We start from the raw sequence: 23,787 nt of genomic DNA, 5'->3' as shown, positions 1-23,787 counted from the left end.
GAAGAAAAGAGGCAGTGGGATGGGAAGTGGTAGATGTAGAGATAAAACAGAAATGGTGGAAGAGAGAAAAGTGTTGAAGCTGAGTGATGAGTCCTTGGGGTTTCCTAATACCATTCTGTCTACTTTAAATTTTCTAATAAAAGTTTAAAACATGAAAGCAAAAAGGAATACAATTACTTTTGAGTGAGAGATTTAGGTAAATAATTTTGTAGAGTAATGATGTTGAGGTCTATTTGAAAAAAAAAAAGTAAAGATCTAGCAAAGCTACAATTAAATAGAGCTGTCAGTGTAAGCTTACATCCTTTAAAGGATTTCCCTAGGGTACGTCAGAAGTGGGGGAGCCAGGGACTTTTGGCCCCATGCACTGTCCTGACACCCAGATTTGGCTCTTTTCTTTTACTCTTCACTAAAAATCAATCCATCAATCAAGCTCCCTGAACATTCTCCTGCATCCAGGAAAAATTATAGATAGGCCCGAAGTGTGCACTTCTACCAGGGAACAAGGATGCTCTGAAATTGCCAGGGCAATGCTGAAAGGACCAAGGGACCAATTTAAAGGGGCTTCCACTGACAAGCAGCTACAATTTAAGGATCAAAAAGAGCATAATTTTAGCATTAATTGAAACAAGATGAATCTAGGAAAGCTGTCAAGTCCTATTGACGATTTAGCATGAAAGGTAACCCAAAAGAAATATGACTCACGTGAGACAGCTTTCTGTGGCGCTTATTGCTCAGTCCAGCTGGTTCTTTGGTGTTAATTGTGTTGCACTGAATTTGTTTACTGTCTCCCCAAGGAAGTCAGATGACAACTCTTATGTTAGCTGAGGCACAGACCAAAATCCACCTGGAGAAGAGTGACAGGACTGAGTGATGGTCCTGGCCTCCCACAGTCCTGGGTCGGCTTGGAGGGGTTGCAAGAGAACCTCTGGCAGTCCGGAGCCTCGGATGCAGGGACTGTACTGACTCATCTCAAATTACTATGAAAAACACGAGGAAAAAAAAAGAAATTGGGTCAGCAGGGGAAAGCCTGGGAGAATTCTTCCAAGTGGGGTCCAAAATTCTTCACTCTTCTAGGGCTCTAAGTTGCATGACAAGGCCCTGTCATTCTTGGTTGGGTTTACATCTGTAAACCCAGGTAAGGCATACAAATAAGTATAAAAGAGCAATGATAAAGAGATGGGCCCGATATTGATTCTGTGTGTGTGTAAGTTATGTGAATGCAGGTGGCCTAACAAGTTTTGCCATCACTGGGCTATTTTTGGTTACGTTTTGTCTGCATTTAAGATGTGTGAAATTTTAGGGAATTCCCTGGAGGTCCAATGGTTGGGACTCGGCACTTTCACTGCCAGGGCCAGGATTTGATCCCTAGTCTGGGAAATGAGATCCCGCCAGCTGCGAAGCGAAGCCAAAAAAGAAAAGAAAAAAAAAATGCGTGAAACTTGAAAGAGAATTTGATTTACCACTTTGATGTTTTGTCTACTCGACTTTCAAGTTTGACAGAAGTCCTGGGAAAGAAGTTGCTTCTCTCACGTGTAAGTTTGTGTACCGTCAGGTGTATGAGAGTGTGAACCCCATTTTCTAGGCTGCACTGCAAAAGTCCACATCTTGTGTTTCTCTACTGACATCTCTCCGGCCGGGAACTCTGTTTTGGGGACTCCAAGCACCGCTGGTCTGCTTCTGTGAAGCCTTCGCTGCCTTTTCCCCTTGATCTCTGGAGCCCGTTTCTCAACACACCTGTCACTTCTCACAGGCCTGAAACAGATGCGCAGCAAGTGAGGATCGGTGAAGAAGGCGGCTGACCGAGACACCTCTGGAGAGACTGATGGTTCTTTTTACTGTTCTGCACTGCCGCTGAGGACAGGTTGATGAGGAGGCGCAGGATGGGAGTGAAACCAGTCAGGGTAGAAAAACTCAGACTCGCTCACGGTGTTGTCCGTAAGGTGGAGGTTGTCGCGATAGCCAGCAGCGCCGAGCAGGAGCCAGTCACCAGCAGATCACTGGCAGAACCAGGTGCTTTTCCGGCTGTGCTAACTTGAATTTCTCTCGGTGCCCTGTTTCTTCCCCCATTCTCCGTTCTTTAGCACCGTCTACTATTTCCTCTACCCCACATTTGCTCACCTTATGTGATGTGTCTGCGCCTCAGTGGCCTCACCTACAGTAGAGGGAGACACCTGCAACAGGACCAGACACAGTCAACATGATGTGATAGATGGTGTGGTTATATATTTTAAAAATATTTAAAAAATATTTTTAAAATATTTCATTTGTCGTTGAGTGGCATTCCCGCCTTTTGCTGCCTCTAAATCTTCTAGGATTTTAAGTTCTGTGAAGTCTGGCTCTAATGACATAGACCACCTGCTTTTGCACTACAGACCTAGAGATGTGGAACATATTAGCTTGAAGGGAACTGGTAATGGATTGGAAAAGACAGGAGTATGGATAAAACTGTAAAAGTTATGCGTACTTTTATACACATACATTCCGGCAACAAATGACAGAAGTAGGCAAGTTAACTGGAAGAAACTGTTTTAGCAGGGGAAAAAAAAACAAATATAACGTTGTTGTTTCCGCCCGGTTTCGAACCGGGGACCTTTCGCGTGTTAGGCGAACGTGATAACCACTACACTACGGAAACACATGACTGTTCAGCTTCCCATACCTTTTATAGGACTTATGATCATGGTCAATGTCCAGGACCCTCTACCCATCCGCTGGCTCAGAGCCCCCCGGAACCATTCTGCCCTGGAATACCGGTCCCTTGGCGGCCTTGGGTAACAGTGTTTGTCAAACTGTGGAGCGCGATCCGTTAGTGGGTAGTGAAATCAATCAAGTGTAGCAATTAAAAAAAAAAAGTGTGAATGAAAGCAGCGGGCCTCGTGGGAGGGAAGGTAAAATGTGGGAGGGAAGGTAAAATGTGGCTTGAGGCTGGATAACCCTCTCCATTATCTCTGTCTTCTAGCGAGATAGCTGCCAGGTTTAAATTTTCAGATAATTTGTGCTCTATTGACAGTTAGATCTAAAGGGTTCAAATACATTCAAAGTATATGAGATTTGAATATATTTTGTCAAAATGTAAATTAGATATGAACAAGCAACAATGAAATTAATTTTACATATGCTTTCAATATAATTATATATTTCTTAGAAATTATACAAAATTATTAAGAATAAAGGGGAGATTGAAATTAGTGAATATCAAATTTTAAGTCGATGTTATTTAAATAAAGCTGAAAAAAATTTATTAAATTTTGAAAACGTAGTGAAATCTTTTAAGTATTTTATAAAAATAAAACTCATTCAATTTCCAGAATTGGGATGAGGTTTAACATATGCTATATGTAGATCTACATGTATGCAAATTTAAGAGTAGTATCGATGGTATAATATTGCAAAATGTTTTTCTGTTGCCGATGCTTGTTCCCAAAGACCTAGGTAACCAGGAATTGGAATAGAGGCTGAGTCCTACTGAGTAGGGATCCTTAAAGTGTCTGTGACACGGAAGGCCCTCTCCCCCAGAGCACAGGGCAGGAGGCCCTCTTGTCCAAGTCTAGTTCAAGGTTACCAAGGGGCCTGCAAGTGGCCCAATCCATGGACGCTTTATCATTTTCCCTTCCTAGACTATAATTTGACTCTACCCACTTGTCGTCCCTTTTTGCACATCTCGACTCCCTTGGCTTCAATGGAAGCTTCGCTGCTGGCTTTCCTCCTATTCCGACTCCTCCTTCTTGTACCTGAGGCCATCTCAGATCCCAGCTGGGTCAGATCCCAGCTCACAGCTTGACCCACACTCTATCCCTGCAACTGAGACTCCAGCTAAGACTGCTCTCCCCTGTCTTGCACATGTCCCTTTAGACGTCTCCCAACTTGTTCAAGACTGAACTCATTACTCCTCTCTCCTCTCTCCCCCGCCACTTCCAATCTTCAGTATCCGATCTCGGTTGTTAAACCATCGAAAGCAGAAATCCAGGAGACCCCTCTCCTGCCCTGAGTACAAACCATACATCCAGCTCCTTCACCGCTTTTCCGGTCGGCTGCTGCCTTGCCCCTGGCGCCAGCCGCCTCCTGTCTGGACCGTGACTGTTTCCTTCCGGCCCCTCTCCCTGACGCGGTCTCAGTCCCCTCACACCTCCTGCTCATCATTCCTGAAAGAATCCAAGACGTAAATCAGTGCGAGTCCTTCTGCCTCTGCGGCTTTTACCACAGCTCGAGGAAAAGACCAAAGATCCTACCATGCATTTGCCTAACGTCTGAACCTATGAACGCCAAGAGCAACGTGGGTCACTTACTAGCACAGAGATTCTAAACCAGACCCGGCCCGAGGGGCAGCGGTGGAAGGGGCGGAGAGGAAAGAAAAGCGGGAATTGTAGCAAAAAGCTCGGGTGGGCTTGCCCTGGGCTTGTTGGGAGACAGGGAAGAGAAGCTTGTCCACTTAGGATTCTCTCTCTCTCTCTTTTTTTTTTTTAACATCTTCATGGGAGTATAATTGCTTTACAGTGGTGTGTTAGTTTCTGCTTTATAACAAAGTGAATCAGCTATACATATACATATATCCTCGTATCTCCTTCCTCTTGCGTCTCCCTCCCACCCTCCCTAACCCACCCCTCTAGGTGGTCACAAAGCCCCGAGCTGATCTCCCTGTGCTATGCGGCTGCTTCCCACTAGCTATCTATTTTACATTTGGTAGTGTATATATGTCCATGCCACTCTCTCACTTTGTTCCAGCTTACCCTTCCCTCTCCCCGTGTCCTCATGTCCATTCTCTACGTCTGCATCTTTATTCCTGTCGTGCACTTCGGCTTTCTCTTAATGAAAAAGCCAGAATCTTTTAGGAATGTTTTCCAGTCCCACTAAAGGTGGTAAAAAATAACCCTGAAACCACTTTGCAAACGAATCCACAAGCATTTGTACAAGACGAAATGCCAAAGTTCAAACTCTTCTAACACCGTCTTGTTTAGACCCAAACGTTCCAAGAAAAGACCATAATAACACTAACTCCCCAGGGATGCGTGAGGTAGGCCTGTACTAGCAACTCTGCCCATTTCCTGTCCACACTGCTCTCAGAGGGTGTCATGCTAAATCCTCCCTAACGCTCCCTTTTGATACACTTCTGAGACCGAAGGTGGTACTATCCTTCGCTTAGCAAGTTTAATAAACCAGCTTTATATAATCAACAGACTTCTCTCGTGGTCTGGTGTGTATGTGGGGAGACTTCTACAGACGGAAAATAGAAAATGGGCTGAATTTACAGGACTAAGGAACAATGAATGGAAAAGGATGAATTCAAGTGAAGTTAAGGAAGAATTTCGCGACAAGACCAGTAAACGGAAGATGTTCATGTTAGGGTGTTCCAAGAAAGGACATTTTAACGTTCCTTTACGTGTAGGGGGAATGTGGAGGCTGGGATGTGTGGGGCAACATTTCACAAAAGATCGACTCAATACCGACCATAAAGAGAGTATACTGGACATGAGGGTCTCGGACATCGAAACAGGGCGGCGGCGGTGAGAGCGCGGAATACTAACCTCTAAATCACCTGGTAAGGTTGTCGCTAATCAGGGGTCCCTGGGGTCCTACAGCAGCTTCCGGGGGTCACTCAGTGCCCTCCCTCCCAGGGCAGCTTGCCCGGGACACGCGGGCAGGTCGTCTCTTAAAGAGAGGGCGCCTAATACATGTTGAGCGCTGATAGGAGGATTTCAGTAAGCGGAATGTGGTCTGAGGAACAGGCCCCTAGGAATTTGTTCGCCAGCAGTCACCCTTCCCTCTCGGGAAGCGATAGGCCTTAGAGCTGGGTGCACTCGATCTCGAGTGCGGGTCTTGGTCTGGAGAATACCTTGCTGCCCTTGCATCAAAAGCTCTTTTATTATCCTCATTTCCAAAATGAACCAGCGCCCAACGTGGGGCTCGAACCCACGACCCTGAGATTAAGAGTCTCATGCTCTACCGACTGAGCTAGCCGGGCGGCTAGTGAAGGGCCCTTTTCTGTCCCAAGGGACGAAGATTCACAAGCAAGGATGCAGGCACACTGCTACGCAACCGCAGAAGTATTATAGAGCGCCAACTGTGCGCCTGGCTCTGCCCTAATGACTAGGGCCTAGGGGTCCGAAGTCTACGCCCCCTCGACACGGAAGAGGTGGCCGTGCAGGCGTCCGGGGGGAAGAGTAAAGAGATTAGCTGAGGTAACGAGACCTGAATTTACGTTGGAGCACTTATGCAGAATATAGACTGCTACGGTACCGCCTCACGGCCAGTCTCCGAGAAACAGAAATAGAGATAAACACACACTTGTCCTTCATGTGACAGCCTTCACTCTCCGGGATGCCGGAGAGACGGTGACTAGGACCAAAAGTTGTTTCCGCCCGGTTTCGAACCGGGGACCTTTCGCGTGTGAGGCGAATGTGATAACCACTACACTACGGAAACACCCATAGCGAGAGTGTTCCTGATAATACCCTGAAATCTACACGTAGCCGGAACTGGCAGGGTTGAGAAACACCACAAATCCAGAGGAACAAGGGGCTCCCATCAGGGGCCGGCTGAACCGTGTTCAGGTCTTGTGGCCCCATTTTTCTGCCACAGTAGCGCTCGCAGCTCCCGGCATGGCCTAGTACAGTTCACGCACGAGGATTCGTGGTTTTGGCGCGTTCGGACCACCAGTTTAGAAAGCACGTCCATTTGGAGCGTCCCCAAGAGGCGGGAAGGGCCTCGAGATCAGGGTCAATTCTGCATGCCCAGCCCTGGCATCGCGCAGCGTCCGACACTCGCTGGGGATTCTGTACATGGACACAGGTCCTGTAACTTTCCCCGCAGTTTTTTTAAAATTTTTAATTAATTGATATATATATATTAAAGCATCAAGTATTATTTCTATTGCACAAATAATCTATTTGGCAGAGTTGCTCTGAGTACGACAGCAGTATCTTTACTGATGCCGTTCTACATGCCCCCTAGGATTCTCTCAAGTAAAATCAATTCCGCAAACCCATTCTGAGTCCCTGCTCTTAGACTGCGACTCCACGAAGACAGACCTCGAGGTTTTCTGGGCGTGGAGCACGCGTGGGGCACAGCTCAGAAAGTGTTAAATGAATCGACAGCACTTGGGGAAATAAACTTTTTTTTTTCTTTAAGGCAATACATTGACATGGTTCAAAATTCAAAACACAAACAACGACATTTACGGAAAAGTGTCCTTCCTATCCTGGATCCTCAGACTTCCCAGAGAAACTAGTATTCTTCCAGAGATAGACGACGACGATGATAATAATGGGTAGCTAAAACTTGTATCTCACTTACCATGTGCTAAGCAACATTCTAATAGCTTTGCATTACATTAATTTCACTAAGCCCTCTGAGACAGGAACAACTGCCCTTACTTTATGAGTAAACACAAGACTATGAAGCTATTACATTTAACATCCTATTCCCCCCCCATTTTTTTTTTTTTTTTTTGCGTTACGCGGGCCTCTCCCGTTGCAGAGCATAGGCTCCGGACGCGCAGGCCCAGCAGCTCCGTGGCATGTGGGATCTTTCCAGACCGGGGCACGAACCCACGTCCCCTGCATCGGCAGGCGGACTCTCAACCACAGCGCCACCAGGGAAGCCCCCCCCCCCCCCCCCCCATTTTTAACAGATATACTCTACACACTATTCAGCACCTTGCTTTTTTCACTTCAGAATACTGTACATTTTGAAGACGATTCCCTTTTTATATCTAAAGTGTTCCAATGTGTGAATGTGCATGTCATGATTTGCAACCGTTCCTTTACTGATGGCAATTAGGAAAGTTCATCTAAACGATGCGATAGTGACCGACCGCAGTTTCTAAAATGGGTGTGGAAATGCCAACTACAGAGGGGAGGAGGAGGGGGAGGGCCTCCGCACTTCTACAGGCCCCGCCCCCTAGTCTCGGAGGGACGCTCAGAGCCCTCAAACAACAAAGTCCTTCGCCTAGAAGGGCCGGAAGTACTTCAGGGCGCTCACCGACCGCCGCCCCTCCGCTTCCGGCATCGGCGGTGCGGAGTCCCTGCTGCAGTTCTCTGTGTCCGGTCGGTAGGATGGCGCCGGGCCGATGCGGTCATAGCACTGAGAGCAGACGGGCGCCAGGCCCTTCCACCGTCCCCCGAAGTTTATCCCCAGTGGCGGGCGATGGGGGAGGCCGAGCTTTCTGTTTCGTCTGCGTTCCCTGCTCCTTCGCATCACAGAGGCGTGCGCCTCTGTCTTTCTAGGTCTCCCGCCCTGTTCCCGAGTGCCTGCTAGAGCGTCTTCGCACCGTTTTCTGTCACCCAGGGGCCCGGGGCGGGTAAGGGCGGGGAGAGGGATAGAAAGGGATGTAGCGCGACCGCGGATGGAACTCGCGAGCTTGGGTGGCTCGCAGCACCGGAAGTGTTGGGGGGACGGAAATGAGGGGGCGGAGCCAGGAAGTGAGGAGGGGCGGGGGTTTATGAGGAGGCCAAGGGAGCTTTGGGGTAGATTTGCACTCAGGGCCACCTGAGGGACTTGGGGGTAGCGCTCAGCTGTATCCCCTCCCCTCTCAGGGACACGGTTGTTGTCTGGGAGTAGGGAACTCTGTGCGGAGGGGTGGGTTGTCGGGAGGACATTTCTCTGGCTGCGCTTGAGGCAAGGTGTATAGAGGCAGGGCTGGGGGTGGGGCTGGGTCGTCAGGGCGTCTGAGAGGGAAGACCCCCCCCGCCCCCCAGCTCCCCACCGCCCGTCTACACTGGCTGACTGGACACTAAGATGGCTGCCGTTGCCATGGCACCCAACCCTGTGCAGACCCTTCAGGAGGAGGCGGTGTGCGCCATCTGCCTCGATTACTTCACGGACCCTGTGTCCATCGGCTGCGGGCACAACTTCTGCCGAGTGTGTGTAACCCAGCTGTGGGGAGGGGAGGATGAAGAGGACAGGGACGAGTTAGACCGGGAGGAAGAGGAGGAGGACGGAGAGGAGGAGGAAGTGGAGGCTGTGGGGGCCGGTGGGGGGTGGGACACCCCCATGCGGGATGAAGACTATGAGGGCGACATGGAGGAGGAAGTCGAGGAGGAAGAGGAGGGTGTGTTCTGGACCAGTGGCATGGGCGGGTCCAACTGGGAAAACATGGACTACGTGTGGGAGGAGGAGGACGAGGAGGAAGACCTGGACTACTACTTGGGGAACGTGGAGGGGGACCTGAGGGGGGAGGATGAGGAGGATGAGGAGGAAGTGCTGGAGGAGGACGAGGAAGAGGAGCTAGATCCCGTCACCCCACTGCCCCCGCCTCCAGCCCCTCGGAGGTGCTTCACCTGCCCGCAGTGCCGCAAGAGCTTTCCCAGGCGGAGCTTCCGCCCCAACCTGCAGCTGGCTAACATGGTCCAGGTGATTCGGCAGATGCACCCAACCCCTGGTCGAGGGAGCCGTGGGAACGAGCAGGGCATTTGTCCCAAACACCAAGAAGCCCTGAAGCTCTTTTGCGAGGTGGATGAAGAAGCCATCTGTGTGGTGTGCCGAGAATCCAGGAGCCACAAACAGCACAGCGTGGTGCCATTGGAGGAGGTGGTGCAGGAGTACAAGGTGAGAGAAGTAGAAGATGGGAGTTTAGTGGGGGTGGAGAGGAAGTAAGAGGAGCTGGGAAAAGGAAACATGTCTTCCCCCCGCCCCCCGCTCCCCCTCGAAGAACCTCATGTACTGTTGAGCTGATTCTCCTTACCTAAGCACTTACTGGCACCAGGATGGGTTAGAGTGAGAAGGATCCTGGACACAGACAAAGTAGACACAGTGAAGAAGACCAGGGAAGACTGGCTTCCTCAGAGGAGATCTGGCAAAATTGATGATGCCATATCTCTGGGCTTTGTCTTCTGGGGAAAAGCCACTGCTCTTCTACACTTCCACTGTCCCTAAGTAATAGGAATGCAAGTGACAAGCCCCTAGGGCTTTACTACCAGTCTCATTTAACTCTGGGTGACTCTTAAATGTGTCCTTGACTAAAACCCTAGCAATGGAAAGAACTTGGGGCTCAAATAAGAAGGGGCTCTGAGGGGTAGGAATGTAGTATTGACTACTCGTATCAGACCCATACGCTCCTCACTTGCTTTCTAAGGCGTTCCCCACCCACTCCAAGATACGGCTTGGTTCTCTCTGTGGATCTGCATCATTCTGGTGTCGTGGCCAGGGCTTCTTACCTTTCCTGGGAATTCAGAAAAAAGGGAGAGGTTTTTAAGTCAGAAGACCTGGCTTTTAGTCTCTGAATGTCTTTGAACTTTAATTTCTTGGTATGTACCCCAGCACTGTACTAAGCACTTTTCAAGGACTGTCTCATTTAAAACTGAGAACAATCCTGTGAGTTTGATATGGTTTGTATTCCTGTTTTACAGATTGGGAAACAGAGAGATTTAAGTAATATACACAGGGCCACACAGCTACTAGTAACTGGTGGACTTGGTTTTGACCACCCCCCGCCCTGGCCTATACTGTTAACAGCGTCACCACCGTTTGGATGTCTGTTGTTTGTTTGACTTTTCTGACATGTGACTTTTCTTGGAGTCTGATTCTAGTTTAGTTAATATCTTGCCTCCTACTTCTAATCCTGATTCTTTGGACACAGATAAAGGAGATTTGTGTGTGAGACAGCCAGTAGAAATAACATTATTTAGCAAAGGCCCAGATGGGTTTGTAGCAGTGGAACCAGGAGGAGAGGGTAGCTTCTTCTATGTAGTCTGCACAGAGCTTTTTTGTTTTATGACTTGCGTTTTCATACCTTTTCCTGATTCCTACAGTAACGTTATTTAGGTATTATTATCATTACCCCAGTTTTAGAGTGAGATGTCTAGAGCTTCTCAGCTGTGAGTGATACATACAGCTAATACAAACCTATACCCCTCATGACAAGTAACTATTCCTTGCACACAGTGATTGTCAAACGTGGCTGACTGTCCCAATTATTAGTGGAGGTTTTCAGAAGTACAGTGCGCCATACCGTTAGAGATTCTGAATCAGTGACAGGGAGAATATCTTTAGAAAGCCCAAGCTAGTATGGGAATCACTGAACTGGTAATACCGCCTGCCTTTTAGGCCCTACATTATTAGGGGAGATTGTGAGCTCCTTTTGTCCTTCCATTTTGTATCCCCTCAGTTTCTAGTTAATTGTACTCATCACACAATGTGCAGTCACTTTGTTAACTGGATCCCAGGGCGGAATATCCATGGGCATTCCACCCCTTCTCCACCCTTCCCTTGCAGAACTCTTCTGAAGAGCTTCTGAAACTGGATTTTAATTTGTGTTAGCCATAGCTGTTGAATGCCAGGCCAGTAGAGCTGTGCAATTTGGAGAGGCCACACAGACACAAATAATCTGATCAGCAAATGCAAATACATAAGTTTCATTATGTCAAACGATAATTTGAGTGACTCCCTTTCTAACTTACAGGGTATTTTACAGGCAGGTAGTTTCTTTTCAGGTATGTACACTAACTAGCATTAGCTTGGCACACTGTTGTTTTGTAGAGATTTCCTTATTGAATAGGTAATAATGCACAAATGATGTATAAATAAAGCTTCAAAAAAGTTGAACGTTCTTGAAACTTTCTCTTAAATGGTACTCTATTTGGATTTGTGTGTATGAATTTTTTGTCAACGATTTAGGAAAAATATTAAATGAGAAACTTATGCCTCATGAATTCTGACTTAATAGAGTTGAAATTATTGTGGAGAAAAGTAGATAGTAATAGCAAAAGGCAAAATTTTGTGTAGTTTATGTTCTTTTTATATTACGGATTGATTGTAATTTTATTATGATTTTTTTCTTCGACCAGTTAACCTGTGCAACAACTACCTTTTGTGCTCTGGGACACTCACCTCTTTGGATCAAGGGTCATTGTCAGGCTGTCATTGGCAGCTGAGGCTTGGGTAGGGAATTTTAGATAACATTTAGTACTGATCTTTTGCTCCATGCCAGACACTGTGCTAAGCATAGTGTCTGTGAGGCAGATTCTGTTATTCCCAGTTCCTCTTTTGAGATGAGGAAACTGGAAGCATGGCTTGCCTCGGGCTGCATTCAGGTTCAGATCAGAGTCTAGGCTTGAGCTCTTCTATGCTGTATTACCCTTCAAGGAAAAGGAGAAGGCATAGAAGGCAGAAGGAGTAGATGCCATAAAAAAGGAAAGAGCACAAAAGTTGGGCTTATCTCATCCATTCTAGTCTAACAGCCCTTTAAAGCAAAAGATTTTGCTACAGATGATTAGAACACAGAGCTCAAGAGCATATTTGCTGAGAGAGTTAAAACTTTAGGAGGAGAGGGTATTTGTTTTCCATTTAGCAAGTAACTGAGTAGGAGAGAAAGCCAGTGGACAGAGAGAAGCATAGAAATTACAATAAGTAAAGCAGGGTTCCTGCTGCCATAAGTCTGTGTGTCCTGGGGGCAGCACACTTGTAAATGATTGCAGTGCAGGGGAGTATTGTAAAGGCGTATTCACGTTCCTTGGGATCACAGAGGAAGTTGGGGACCATCAGGGACATGGTCAGGTAGCTGGGTTTTAAAGGAAGAATGCCTTGGGCTAAGTGTAGAAGGGCAGCCCCAGGCAGAGGGAACAGCATGGATAAAGGTATGGAATTACGCTCAGGAAAAGACAAGTTTTATGTGACTAAAACTAAGAGTCTATGTTGAGGGGGTGTAGGAGGGGAGGCTAGAAATGAAGGAGCAATGAGAGCCTCCTATTTTGCAAGTCATGGAGAACTGTTGAAAGATTTTTAGCACAGGCATAAAATCATCAGAAGAGTATTTAGAGATGAAAATTATGAGGAAGATTGCTTATGAGGGGGAAGGGACTATAGGTAGGAACATTCATATGGAAGGACTTTGTGTGGTGAGGGGCTCAAGCCAGGTTTACTCCAACTCTGAGTGTGGGGCTATGTAGTCATCAGGATCCTACCTTTATTTTTAATTTTTATTTTATTTTTTTTTACTTTTTGGTTGTGCTGCATGGTATGCGGGATCTTAGTTCCCTGACCAGGGATCGAACCCTCGCTCCCTGCAGTGGAAGCGTGGAATCTTAACTGCTCGACTGCCTGGGAAGTCCCAGGATCCTACCTTAAGAGCACACCCAGGGCTTTGTACCTGAGAGCAGGTGGAGGGTTGGAGGGCTTTGTCATCATCTGAAGAGAAGAAAGGGGAGGAAGGGAGTGTGATGCTCCTTTGATACCTGTGATGGTGATCAGGCTTTGAGCCCCAACCCCAAATGGGAGAATGGGGTATGTGGGCTCTGAGAACAGGTGCCTCTCGCATCCCAGGACTCTAATCTTCCTTTCCCCGTTTCCTTAGGCCAAACTGCAGGGGCATGTGGAACCACTGAGGAAGCACTTGGAGGCTGTGCAGAAGATGAAGGCCAAGGAGGAGAGGCGGGTGACAGAGTTGAAGGTGAGTGAATGTCCTTGACAGGGCTCTGTGGTCAGAGCAGGGGAGATGGGCTCTCACAAGGGGTGACTAGATCCGCTGAAGAGGGGCAGCCGAGGCCTGGGAGAGAGGTAGACACCTTCCCAGGGTTGTGAGGAGAGAGGGGCCTTAGTGGATCAAGAGGCATGTTTGTTCCTAGGTTCCAAAATGGAGTGAAACAGGTTTAGCTTGGAGAGGGTTGGTGCCTGGCCCAAGGCTGCAGAGCAGGTTTACCACCCCAGACACCTAACCCAAGAGCTGCTGCCCCATACTGCTGTGCCCGCCACACCAGATAACACAGAGGGCAGAAGAGGGCAAGGCAAAATTCAGATATCAGCTATCAGAGAAGCTCCAGGTTCCAGGATAGATGGCAAATGGTGGGCAAAGCAGCAGTGAGCATGAGGGGAGGAATGTTAGCACTGCAGAGACCTAATATCTTCTAGTCCAGTGTTTCTCAGCCTTTTTAAAATTATTGCTCACCCCTCCCCAAGGAGTATTTTTAGATATTTTCCCCCGAATTCCCACCCCTTACCTCTGCCTCTTTTTGTAAGGCCGGGAGGCACTGGAATAGCCTGGCACTGAGCTTTGGAGACCAAGCCAGGGCATCCTTCCTGTCTGTCCTCTTCCCCCATCCCTCCAATGCCTGCCACCCTGAGAGGGTGGCTGAGCCTTGCCGCTTCCCGGGGCCCGTGCTCATTCATTGCCACCTACACATAGGGACTCTGTTGCTGGCAGTTGCTAGGCACTGAGTGGTGAAATCTGAGTCTGGGAGTTGGGGAGTTATCTTGCTTCTAGCCAGCTGCCCAGGTTGAGACTTTTGGGCTCCTGGAGTGCAGAGGTGTCAGGATCTGAGTTTCACTGGAACAGAGAGTGAAACTGACTATTTCCTTCACCCACTTGGCCAGCCAGGACTTTCCTCCCCACTCTGGCCTGTTACTCTTTTTCCTAAGAATGTCTCCATCTTATATCTGGGCAAAAAGTGTGCCCATCATCTGGGATTGTCCAGCCCAGGCAGATAGGGTGGGAACGGGCAGAAGTTTTCTCTCATTATATATAGAAGTTACCTACATAATAATATCCATGATTTTGCCTCTTGGCCCATAAAGTGTAAAATATTATCTGACCCTTTACAGAAGAAGTTTGCTGACTCCTGATCTAGAAGGATTGGGTGACTTTCCCAAGGTCCTTAGTGGTATAGCCAGGACCCTAATTTCATATCTTGATTCCTGAATTTTTTATTCATTTCAAAAACTTCTTACCAGCACCTACTCTGTGGTCGGCACTGTGCCAGGGTCCGAGGACCCTGTGGCAACAGCGCTTACAGAGAAGTGGGTGAAGACAATGTTAAAAGATACTCCACTGTAAATACAACATTTCAAATTGAGATATATGCCATGAGGAGATACAATGATATTTATGAGGGTGGTCCTGATTTAGATCTGGAAGAGAGATACTTCTCTTAGGAATGTTTAAGCTTAGACCTGAAGAACGAGTCAAGTTAGGTAGCCAGGGTGGAGATAAGTGTTGCAGGCATTGGTTGGTGAGTTTGGGACCAGTGTGCCAGGAGCATGGAAGTGGTGCCTGCTAAAGCCAGGAGATGGGGAAGGGGACAGGGCCCTTTTTCCATTCAGAATGTAGGGCTCCTTTGCCTTGGATTGAGGGGCAGCAGTTGCAAAATTGGAGGTTTATGTTTCTGTGTGTTGAGGTGGTATCCACCATCCCCTTTGCATCATCCCAGAGCCAGATGAAGTCAGAGCTGGCAGCTGTGGCCTCAGAATTTGGGCGGCTGACACGGTTTCTGGCCGAAGAGCAGGCAGGGCTAGAGCGGCGCCTCCGAGAGATGCACGAAGCTCAGCTGGGGCGCGCGGGAGCAGCGGCCAGCCGCCTCTCGGAGCAGGCTGCCCAGCTGAGCCGCCTGCTGGCTGAGGCCCAGGAGCGGAGCCAGCAGGGGGGCCTGCGGCTGCTCCAGGTGAGCAATGGCCCCTTCCCTGTCCACCCTCCAGAACCCTGTGTCTGCTCTGTCAGGCGGTGCTTACCAAACACCTGTCCAGAGCTGCCTCTCTTCTCACTGGGAGGAACCCACAGTGATTTAACCTGAAGACCAAAAAGGTTTTTGAGGCTGCAGAGTAGTTGATGCCAAATGTGGTGTGTGTGTTGATTATACGCAATGAAAAGAACGAAGATTCTGTTCGTAGGAGGGTTTTAAGAGTTGAGGAAAGAATTTTTGACAGTGACATCCTGAAAAATATAACCAAGTCGTATTGTGAAAATCCTTTTACTGGGGTTGAAAATTCTGTTGGGCCCACAGTAGGATGAGTTAAATTAGGCATACTGAGGCATAGGGGTGGTCGAGATGGATGCATGTTCACTGAGGGCCTTGTGTCCTTTTTCTTACTCCCTTGTTCAAGTTCAGTTCTTTCTCTGGCTGGAATCAGATGGGGAGAAGGGAGCCATCCCTGTGCAGCTGACTCTCTCTTTGTCTCTTTCTCCCTCTCCCTCTTTTTGTTTCTGTTATTCCCAGGACATCAAGGAGACTTTCAATAGGTGTGTTCCCACCCTTTATCCTTTGTGACCCAGTGGCATCTGGTTCCCCATCCCTGCCTCTCTTGGATATCCTGCTCCTCTCCTTCCTTCCCCAGGACCCGAGTTTCTGCCTCCTGGACCCTCTCCTTCCCCTCAGCTTCTGCTCTTCCCTCTGGGAATATCATGGTCCCACCCCCTGCCCGGTCCCCTTCCTCCAGGTGTGAAGAGGTACAGCTGCAGCCCCCAGAGGTCTGGTCCCCTGACCCGTGTCAACCCCATAGCCATGACTTCCTGACAGACGCCATCGTGAGGAAAATGAGCCGGATGTTCTGTCAGGCTGCCCGAGGTAGGGAGGTCATGTTTGACCTTCCTTTGCCTTTTTCTTCACATACCTGAGATTGGGTTCTGAGGGAAGTTGGGCCCTGGGGGAATAGTGGGTACTGAGATGGAGCAGGATACAGGGAGGCCAACTGGGGGGGGGGGGCTTCAAGCCAAGAGTAGCTTTTGTCCTAGCCCAGGTAGGTGTTGGGGAATAAGAGCTGGGGCCAGAGGGAAACAGATGGTGTTTTGGTGTCCTGAAAACAGAGTGGGGAAAGGAGGAGAGCCCCTAGGAACTTGAGCCTGGACTCTAGGTTGGGGTGGGGAGCTGAGGACAGCTGGATGGTGGGGAGGGAGAGAGGTGAAGGGCAGGGCAGCAGGAAAGGCCAAACCTTGGAGTTAGCTGCTAACAGGGAACAGTCGTTCCAGCCTTGGCGTATTTGTCCTCCCTCCTCCCAAGTGGACCTGACGCTGGACCCTGACACGGCTCACCCGGCCCTGATGCTGTCCCCTGACCGCCGGGGGGTCCGCCTGGCAGAACGGCGGCAGGAGGTTGCTGACCATTCCAAGCGCTTCTCGGCAGACTGCTGCGTGCTGGGGGCCCAGGGCTTCCGCTCTGGCCGGCACTACTGGGAGGTAGAGGTGGGCGGGCGGCGGGGCTGGGCAGTGGGTGCTGCCCGTGAATCAACCCATCATAAGGAGAAGGTGGGCTCTGGGGGGTCCTCTGTGGGCAGCGGTGATGCCAGCTGCTCCTCTCGCCATCACCACCGCCGCCGCCGGCTCCACCTGCCCCAGCAGCCCCTGCTCCAGCGGGAAGTGTGGTGTGTGGGCACCAATGGCAAACGCTACCAGGCACAGAGCTCAACGGAGCAGACACTGCTGAGCCCAAGTGAGAAACCAAGGCGCTTTGGTGTGTACCTGGACTATGAGGCCGGGCGCCTGGGCTTCTACAATGCAGAGACTCTGGCTCATGTGCACACCTTTTCGGCTGCCTTCCTGGGCGAGCGTGTCTTCCCTTTCTTCCGGGTGCTCTCCAAGGGTACCCGTATCAAGCTCTGCCCTTGATCAACCTGCCACCCGCAGGGGCCCCTCTGGTTAGCACTGGGGGGCGGGTGGTGGTGGAAAGTAGCCCATAAATTTGGGAGCTCAAAGGCTCCTCTATTTGTTACTGCGTTGCTTCCGGCTCCTCCTTGACCCCAGGCCCCTGCTTCTCCCTTAGGAGCCTGATGAACTCCCCTAGCCTCCAGCTCAGTCTTCTCACCTACTGTTTGTCCAACAGGTCTGCATGGGTCCCTGATGAGAACAGTTGCCTGGTCTTCTCTCCCTCCCTCCGCCCAGGGATCTGAGTTTTTGAGTAGGGGATGAGGGGTGATTGTAATCTCATTATAAACTTCCCTTTCCCCATCCCCGTTCAACTTTCATGTCAGTTCTGAGACTGGAGGATTTGGGCAAGACTCATGACAGCCCTCATTTCCAATTCCATTTTCTGATGCAAATTTTAGCTAAGGGATTTGGAAGCTTTTTTGGGGGAAGCAGGCTGGGAAAAGGGTAGACCTGGATAATAAACAGTCTACTCTCTGGGGGAAGTACGAAGGATTCTAATTTTTCTTCCATCCCCAATTTCTACCTCCATAGACTGGCCAGAATTTAGCTTCAGTGAGAGATCTGGAATGGTCGACATGATCAAAACTCCGTACATCACATCACCCAATAAATTATTCCTCGCCCCCTTCCTTTTTTTCAGCACTTAATCTAGGAGCAAAGCTCCTCCCCTCCCCAAACCCTCAGGTCTTTTCACTGCCAGGCTCCTTTCCCTTTTGTTCAGTGGAGTTCCTTTTGTCAGGGTTCCAGCCTCTCTTTGCTTAGTTCCCTCCATTTGGTGAGCCCTGGAGGGGAGCCTGGGGACAGGGATTTGAATCCCTGGGAGGAGAGCCTTGGGCAGAATCTATTTTTCTAGTAACCCTTTGCCTTCTGTCACTTATTAGCTTTTGTCCTCTGCTTTGATGGCTGGGGTCAATTTATGCTCCTGGGGGAAAGGGAAGATGGGTTGTGTTGCGGAAATAAAAAGTTTATTTGCTGCTTTTGTGGAGTCCACTCCTTTAGAAAAGTATAAAGTAAGGAGATGCCACCAAATGGAGGACAGATTAATTGTACCTTCCCTATCAGGTGTGATTCTGTTTCAACAGACTGAGGTATAAATCTTACCCCCCTCCATTTGAATACCCTGCCTAGCCTGTTACTGGCAGGCCCCTCAAAATACCTACTTGAAGAACATTTGCCACTTCTTTTCTACCACTGCTATGAGACTTTATACCATGCCATGGCCCTCAAGCCCAAGACTGAGGCACACTACATCTCCAAAGTCTTTTTGTATGTCATTATATCTAGTTGAAATCCCACTAAATTGAAGTCAAAGAAAAGACTCATTGCCATTATGAGTTGGAGGGTATATGTAAGAGACCTCAATATGCTGCACATCTGTCATTTAGCTGCCACTTGAGGAAAAGCCATCTCTGTGATTATATTTATTAACACCTCCAGACCATCCCACACTATTTTGAATCTTCAATTATGGAAGGAGTGCAAAGGAGTCATTACACAGCAGCTCTTCTGGTGAGTTGCCTTGCCTTAAAGCAGGGGTCCCCAACCTCTGGTGAGTGGCGGGCGAGCAAGGAAGCTTTGGTCTGCTGCTCCCCATTGCTCACATTACCGCCCAAACCACCAACCTCTCCCCAAACCCTGGTCCGTGGAAAAAGTGCCTTCTGTGAAACAAGTCCCTGCTGTCAAAAAGGTCGGGGAGCACTGCCTTAAAGGATTAAAACAAGAAAAGCAAAACCTTTTTAACCAGAGCCCCAATCTGATGCAGACTGCACAAACCTGATGAGTTTCAGGAAGTTTTCAGAGAAGACACTCACTATAAAAGAAAACCAGTTTAATTTTTAAAGCTCTCCCATGTTTTTAGCGGGTGCCAATGGTCACCTGCCACACTCGCACCAGGTTGTCTGTGTAGCCAGCAAACAGAGTCTGCAAGGGAGAAATGACAGGTTAAATCAGAACCATGGAGTTCTACAGTCCTGCTACTGCCACAAAGATGGCCCTTCTTTTTAATCACCCACTACTATTCACGGGTGATTATGTATTCCTAGAGGAAGCAACAGCTGGCAGGAAGCACGCACAGGTTTGTAAACTGGTGAAGTTTATCAAGGTCTTAATTGAAGACAGGTAACCACTGCCCCATGGACCACAATCTTCCTACTGATGCTGTGTCAGTAAAATGACAGTAAGCCATCATTTTACTTATGTCAAAGACACTGGTTTTATAAATGGCTGACGAGCAGAAAGTGAGAAAGGTTACAAGCTGAATCACCTGAGGACAGACCCACTTACCTGGCCATCAGCAGACCAGGCCAGAGAGGTACATTGAGGCGGCTCTGCCTTGCTGCTGGTACTGATAACTTCTTGCTTCAGTTCATCTACAATGATTTTGCCTTCCAAGTCCTGGGGAAGGGGTAAAACCGGACACTCAGCACTTCAATGCCACTCTCAAAAGCCTCTCTGATCTGTAATTCAGTAATTCTCAAAAGAGAATGATTTTTTTGCCCCCTTGGGGACAGTTGGCAATGCCGAGAGGCATTTTTGTTTGCCACTAGTTTGCTACAGGCATCTTGTGGGAAGTAGAGGCCTGGGAGGCTGTTACACATCCTAAAGTGCACAAGACTGCCTCTTCCAACAATGGATTACCCGAAGTGTCAATTGTGCTGAGGTTGAGTAAATTGCTACACTTGCTCATCCTTCTTTTTCAGTAGGCAAAGATCTACCACCACTGCAAATCCCAATCCCAAGTAGTTTTACTCATTCTTCTCAGGTATCCACTGGCAGTGTGATGGTTCAGTTGTTCAGGAAGTTCAAATCCCACCAGTGAGCCAGATGACACATTGGGAAATAACATTGCCGGGGCTTGCAGAGCCAGGTATCTGGCCTCAACTGCAGCCCACACTCACCCAGATCTTGATGCTAGGGCCCGTAGCAGCACAGAGCCAGTAGCGGTTGGGACTGAAGCACAGGGCATTGATGATGTCCCCACCATCTAGCGTGTAAAGGTGCTTGCCTTCATTGAGGTCCCACAACATGGCCTGGCCATCCTGGGTGGACAAGGCACAAGTGAGGGCAATGTGACTTCTTCCGGATGTTAATCCCACCCACCTTGTCTCGAGATTCTGCCTTAATTCTTAACTGCTTATCACAGTACCCTGACCTCCCCAAAGCCAATTTCTCAAGTATCAACATTTATCTTTGTATGCTTTTCCTTTAATACATGACACCTCACTAACCCTATCAAGAGTCTTTGACAACTTCAAAATGCATCACTATAAGCTCCAAAAACACAGGATCCTAATCTCATCAGCAGCTTTAAGAAACCAGCTTCGCAGAAAAGGATCTCTTTTAAAGAGCATACCATATCTATGTCATTTTCAGAATATTCTTCAGAAACATTTACTCTTAAATTGCTATCTCATTATCTTAGGTATTCTAAGACACTGTCCCCCAATGAGTAGGAGACTCCTGGCCTCTGAATACCTTGCCTCCAGAAGCACAGAGGGATCCATCTGGAGAGACGGTCACAGTGTTCAGGTAGCCTGTGTGGCCAATGTGATTGGTCTTCAGCTTACAGTTTGCCAAGTTCCATACCTGGAATTGTGGGTCATAGGTGAAGAACCTGGCCTGGGGATCCATCAGGGTCAAGAGGGCTCAGCTCAAATAAAAGGCACGGCACCATGCTTAAAAGTATTCCTGGATAGGATAGCCAATTTCCATTCTATCAGTAACAAAGAAAGGTCAAAGAATCTGTCTTGGCAACGTAAGGACAATGAGGATTAAAACTGGGGAGGGGAAAAAAAAAAAAAAAGCTTTCTGTGTTGCCATCTTACAAGGGACTCTGGGTTCCCAATTAGCTACTTCAGACCAAATATCAAAATTTAATGGCCTGTAATGAGCAAATATCAAGAAGAAAATGGTCACTTGAGGAACAAAGCTTTCAGAGTGACCAACTGGGAGGCAGTGGGAACACATTCTGGTTGGCAAAGGCCTTACACCCTGGGTCCAAGCTCACCTTGACCAACTTGTCCCAGCCACAGGAGACAATAATGGGATTGCTGCTGTTGGGCGAGAAGCGGACGCAAGACACCCACTCTGAGTGGCTCTCATCCTGCAAAGGATGGAAAGGAAATAAGGAGAAACTGTCTTGTCCCATGAAACTGTAGACCCCCACCCCTCCCCTCAGTTACGTGGGATGTTGACAGTCTTGTATTCATACCTTCAGAATCCAAACCTTTAAGATTGACAGAACCCCTTTAGGTTCCAGATGAGGCTTGAAATCACCATATAAAGGCACCATTAAGAAGGGTGGGAGAAAGTGTTCAACATGTGCTCCCTACACGTGCCTTCACTTTACCTGGACAGTATATTTGCATACACCCAGAGTATTCCATAGCTTGATGGTTTTATCTCGGGAGCCAGAGACAATTTGCCGGTTGTCAGAAGAGAAGGCCACACTCAGCACATCCTTGGTATGGCCTACAAATCGGCGCGTGGTGGTGCCCCTGAAAGGAAGGACGTGGTTACTCTCTAGACCGACTTTGCAAACATTCTTACACAGTCAGACTGTTTCCCTGGCCTGGTTCCTCTCCCAGTGGAGCGGCATCACTCACACAACCCTGGACATGGCTTTGATAACAGCAGGCCCTTGGCCGAGAATATGCCGGAGAATCCCTTCAGAATTGCAGGACATGTCCTCACTCCCATGTGGGGATTGGCTGACAATGTCACCTCTCATCACCAAGATCCTCCGTTATGCCTGACCATCCAAAGACTGAGCTACCAGCACACAACACAGTCAGACTGTGCCTACTCCCAAGTGCAATATCTGATAAAACTGCTCGGCCAGACCACTCCTCAGCAATTCTGTATAACATTAAAAACAAGGAGGGTGGCCACACAACTATCTTCTCCAGGTATTCTCTGCCTTACAGTTCCCACAACGAACCCATCACCCCTGGGAAACCACTTCCAGATATTATCTACCTCATTTCTACCCAGCTTTCCCCCAGTGCCCCAGAGCAGCTACTTGCGTTGTGAGATCCCAGAGGCGAAGGGTTCCATCCCAGGAGCCTGAGAGGGCAAACTGGCCATCTGAGGAGATGACCACGTCACTAACAAAGTGGGAGTGACCCCGAAGAGCACGCTGTGGGATACCGTAGTTGGTCTCATCTCTGGTCAGCTTCCACATGATGATGGTCTTGTCTAAGGGCAGGTAAAACAAAAGAAAACCCAGTGAGAAACCCCACAGCCCACCCTCTGACCTACTGGATAATGCCTCAAGGTGACTGACGGGCTCACAAGATTAATTAAGGGCGTTTAGGGCGTAGGGGAACTACAGGCTATGACTGCAGTTACTAGCCAAATCCAAGTGACTCTCTATTCAAGAGTCAAGTCGAGCTAAGTGGTACCCTGAGAATTTAACTCAGGTGTGTGGAACTTTACCAGGTTATGGATGCCCCTTTTGGAAATTCAGACCAAGTCAACGTCTATTTTAAGTATTTTCTGAAATCTAATGCATTAACACAGCAGCCTGGGTGTGGGAAGACTAGCTGTGGGCCTCCAGAGACTACTGAGGGCTGCAAGAAGTGCTGGAATTAGAAGTCACTTTAGGCGCTACAGGACTGCATGCTTTCCCTGCAACGTGTTCCACTCAACAAGCTTTCCTATTAAGTGCCAGACACGATCCTAGCCTTAGATGATCCATTTTTAAATAGCGTGGGCGCAAACGCAAGGCACAAGAAGTCTCCAAAGGCAACCAGGTACACAGTGAATAAGAAAAATCCAGAGCAGAATGGGCAGACCCGGGTTAGCCGTGAGACTGGTGTCACGAGGTTCTCCGTGGAGTCCCCCCACTTCCCACCGAGTAGACGGCCGGGCGGCAGCTCAGAAACAGCCTCTGGGTTTCAGCATGGGCACTCAGATGGCATGTTGGGTTCATCACCGCGCCGCCCGACGCGTAGGCTCCTAGGCACACAGCCACACACGCGGGTTAGGGGGCCAGAGACTTTAAAAAAGCCCCCAACCGTGCAACCCTCCCGGCAGCCATCCGTGTTTCGGAGTCTGCCAAGTGGGGACGCCTCATGGGTTTAGCCGTGCTGACAACTAGGCAGGGATCAACTCACACCCCACCTCGCGGCCCACAGGCCCAGTCATGCGATGCGCGCAACGCCCCCTACCCCTCTACCTGACACCTCAGCCGTACCTCGAGAGGCGGACAGTATCATGTCCGGGAACTGGGGAGTGGTAGCGATCTGGGTCACCCAGCCGTTGTGGCCCTTGAGGGTGCCACGAAGGGTCATCTGTTCAGTCATGACGGCGGCGGATGCGGGTGTCGCCGCAGCGACAAGGATGGAACTGGATAGCTCAGAGAGGCGACCCACACACACACGTTCCCGCCGCGGCCCTGCGGAGAAAAAGAGGGAGCAGCTCCGCGCCGGAACCGGAAATATCCG

The 23,787-nt window shown here is 49.0% G+C and overlaps 2 protein-coding genes and 5 non-coding genes across 13 annotated transcripts; 1 reads left to right on the top strand and 6 right to left on the bottom strand.

Annotated features, from left to right (window-relative positions):
- Positions 1-2,562: 2,562 nt before the first annotated feature.
- TRNAV-AAC (transfer RNA valine (anticodon AAC)) lies at positions 2,563-2,635 on the bottom strand. Its single transcript has one exon. It is a non-coding gene; the product is annotated as a tRNA-Val (tRNA).
- A 3,251-nt stretch (positions 2,636-5,886) lies between these two features.
- On the bottom strand, positions 5,887-5,959 carry TRNAK-CUU (transfer RNA lysine (anticodon CUU)). The gene has a single exon. It is a non-coding gene; the product is annotated as a tRNA-Lys (tRNA).
- Positions 5,960-6,347: 388 nt separating this feature from the next.
- Positions 6,348-6,420, bottom strand: TRNAV-CAC (transfer RNA valine (anticodon CAC)). Its single transcript has one exon. It is a non-coding gene; the product is annotated as a tRNA-Val (tRNA).
- A 1,512-nt stretch (positions 6,421-7,932) lies between these two features.
- TRIM41 (tripartite motif containing 41) lies at positions 7,933-18,318 on the top strand. Of its 7 annotated transcripts, none has more exons than XM_027084446.1 (6): positions 7,933-9,543; positions 13,286-13,381; positions 15,102-15,365; positions 15,918-15,940; positions 16,138-16,265; positions 16,698-18,318. In XM_027084446.1, the coding sequence occupies exons 1-6, from the start codon at positions 8,734-8,736 to the stop codon at positions 17,300-17,302; spliced, it is 1,926 nt and encodes a 641-aa protein (XP_026940247.1). In that variant the 5' UTR covers positions 7,933-8,733; the 3' UTR covers positions 17,303-18,318. The 7 variants fall into 7 exon arrangements, 6 of the variants coding, with proteins under 6 accessions (XP_026940247.1, XP_026940250.1, XP_026940248.1 ...); XM_027084447.1 differs by having other exon boundaries at positions 7,934-9,543; positions 15,135-15,365; XR_003428310.1 differs by lacking the exon at positions 15,918-15,940 and having other exon boundaries at positions 7,934-9,543; positions 15,135-15,365; positions 16,698-16,873.
- An 830-nt stretch (positions 18,319-19,148) lies between these two features.
- RACK1 (receptor for activated C kinase 1) lies at positions 19,149-23,776 on the bottom strand. Its single transcript, XM_027084469.1, has 8 exons — positions 23,538-23,776; positions 22,366-22,537; positions 21,690-21,837; positions 21,348-21,443; positions 20,816-20,926; positions 20,239-20,379; positions 19,625-19,735; positions 19,149-19,261 (listed from the first exon to the last, which is right to left on the bottom strand). The coding sequence occupies exons 1-8, from the start codon at positions 23,644-23,646 to the stop codon at positions 19,196-19,198; spliced, it is 954 nt and encodes a 317-aa protein (XP_026940270.1). The 5' UTR covers positions 23,647-23,776; the 3' UTR covers positions 19,149-19,195.
- LOC113609006 (small nucleolar RNA SNORD96 family) lies at positions 22,002-22,080 on the bottom strand. The gene has a single exon (XR_003428470.1). It is a non-coding gene; the product is annotated as a small nucleolar RNA SNORD96 family (small nucleolar RNA).
- On the bottom strand, positions 23,215-23,282 carry LOC113609008 (small nucleolar RNA SNORD95). Its single transcript, XR_003428471.1, has one exon. It is a non-coding gene; the product is annotated as a small nucleolar RNA SNORD95 (small nucleolar RNA).
- Positions 23,777-23,787: the final 11 nt, after the last annotated feature.

This window comes from Aethalodelphis obliquidens, unplaced genomic scaffold, assembly GCF_003676395.1.
Source record: "Aethalodelphis obliquidens isolate GAN/ISIS:26980383/991018 unplaced genomic scaffold, ASM367639v1 scaffold53, whole genome shotgun sequence".
In the NCBI taxonomy this organism is placed as follows: Eukaryota; Metazoa; Chordata; class Mammalia; order Artiodactyla; family Delphinidae; genus Aethalodelphis; species Aethalodelphis obliquidens.
This window is presented reverse-complemented; position numbering and strand designations above follow the sequence as displayed.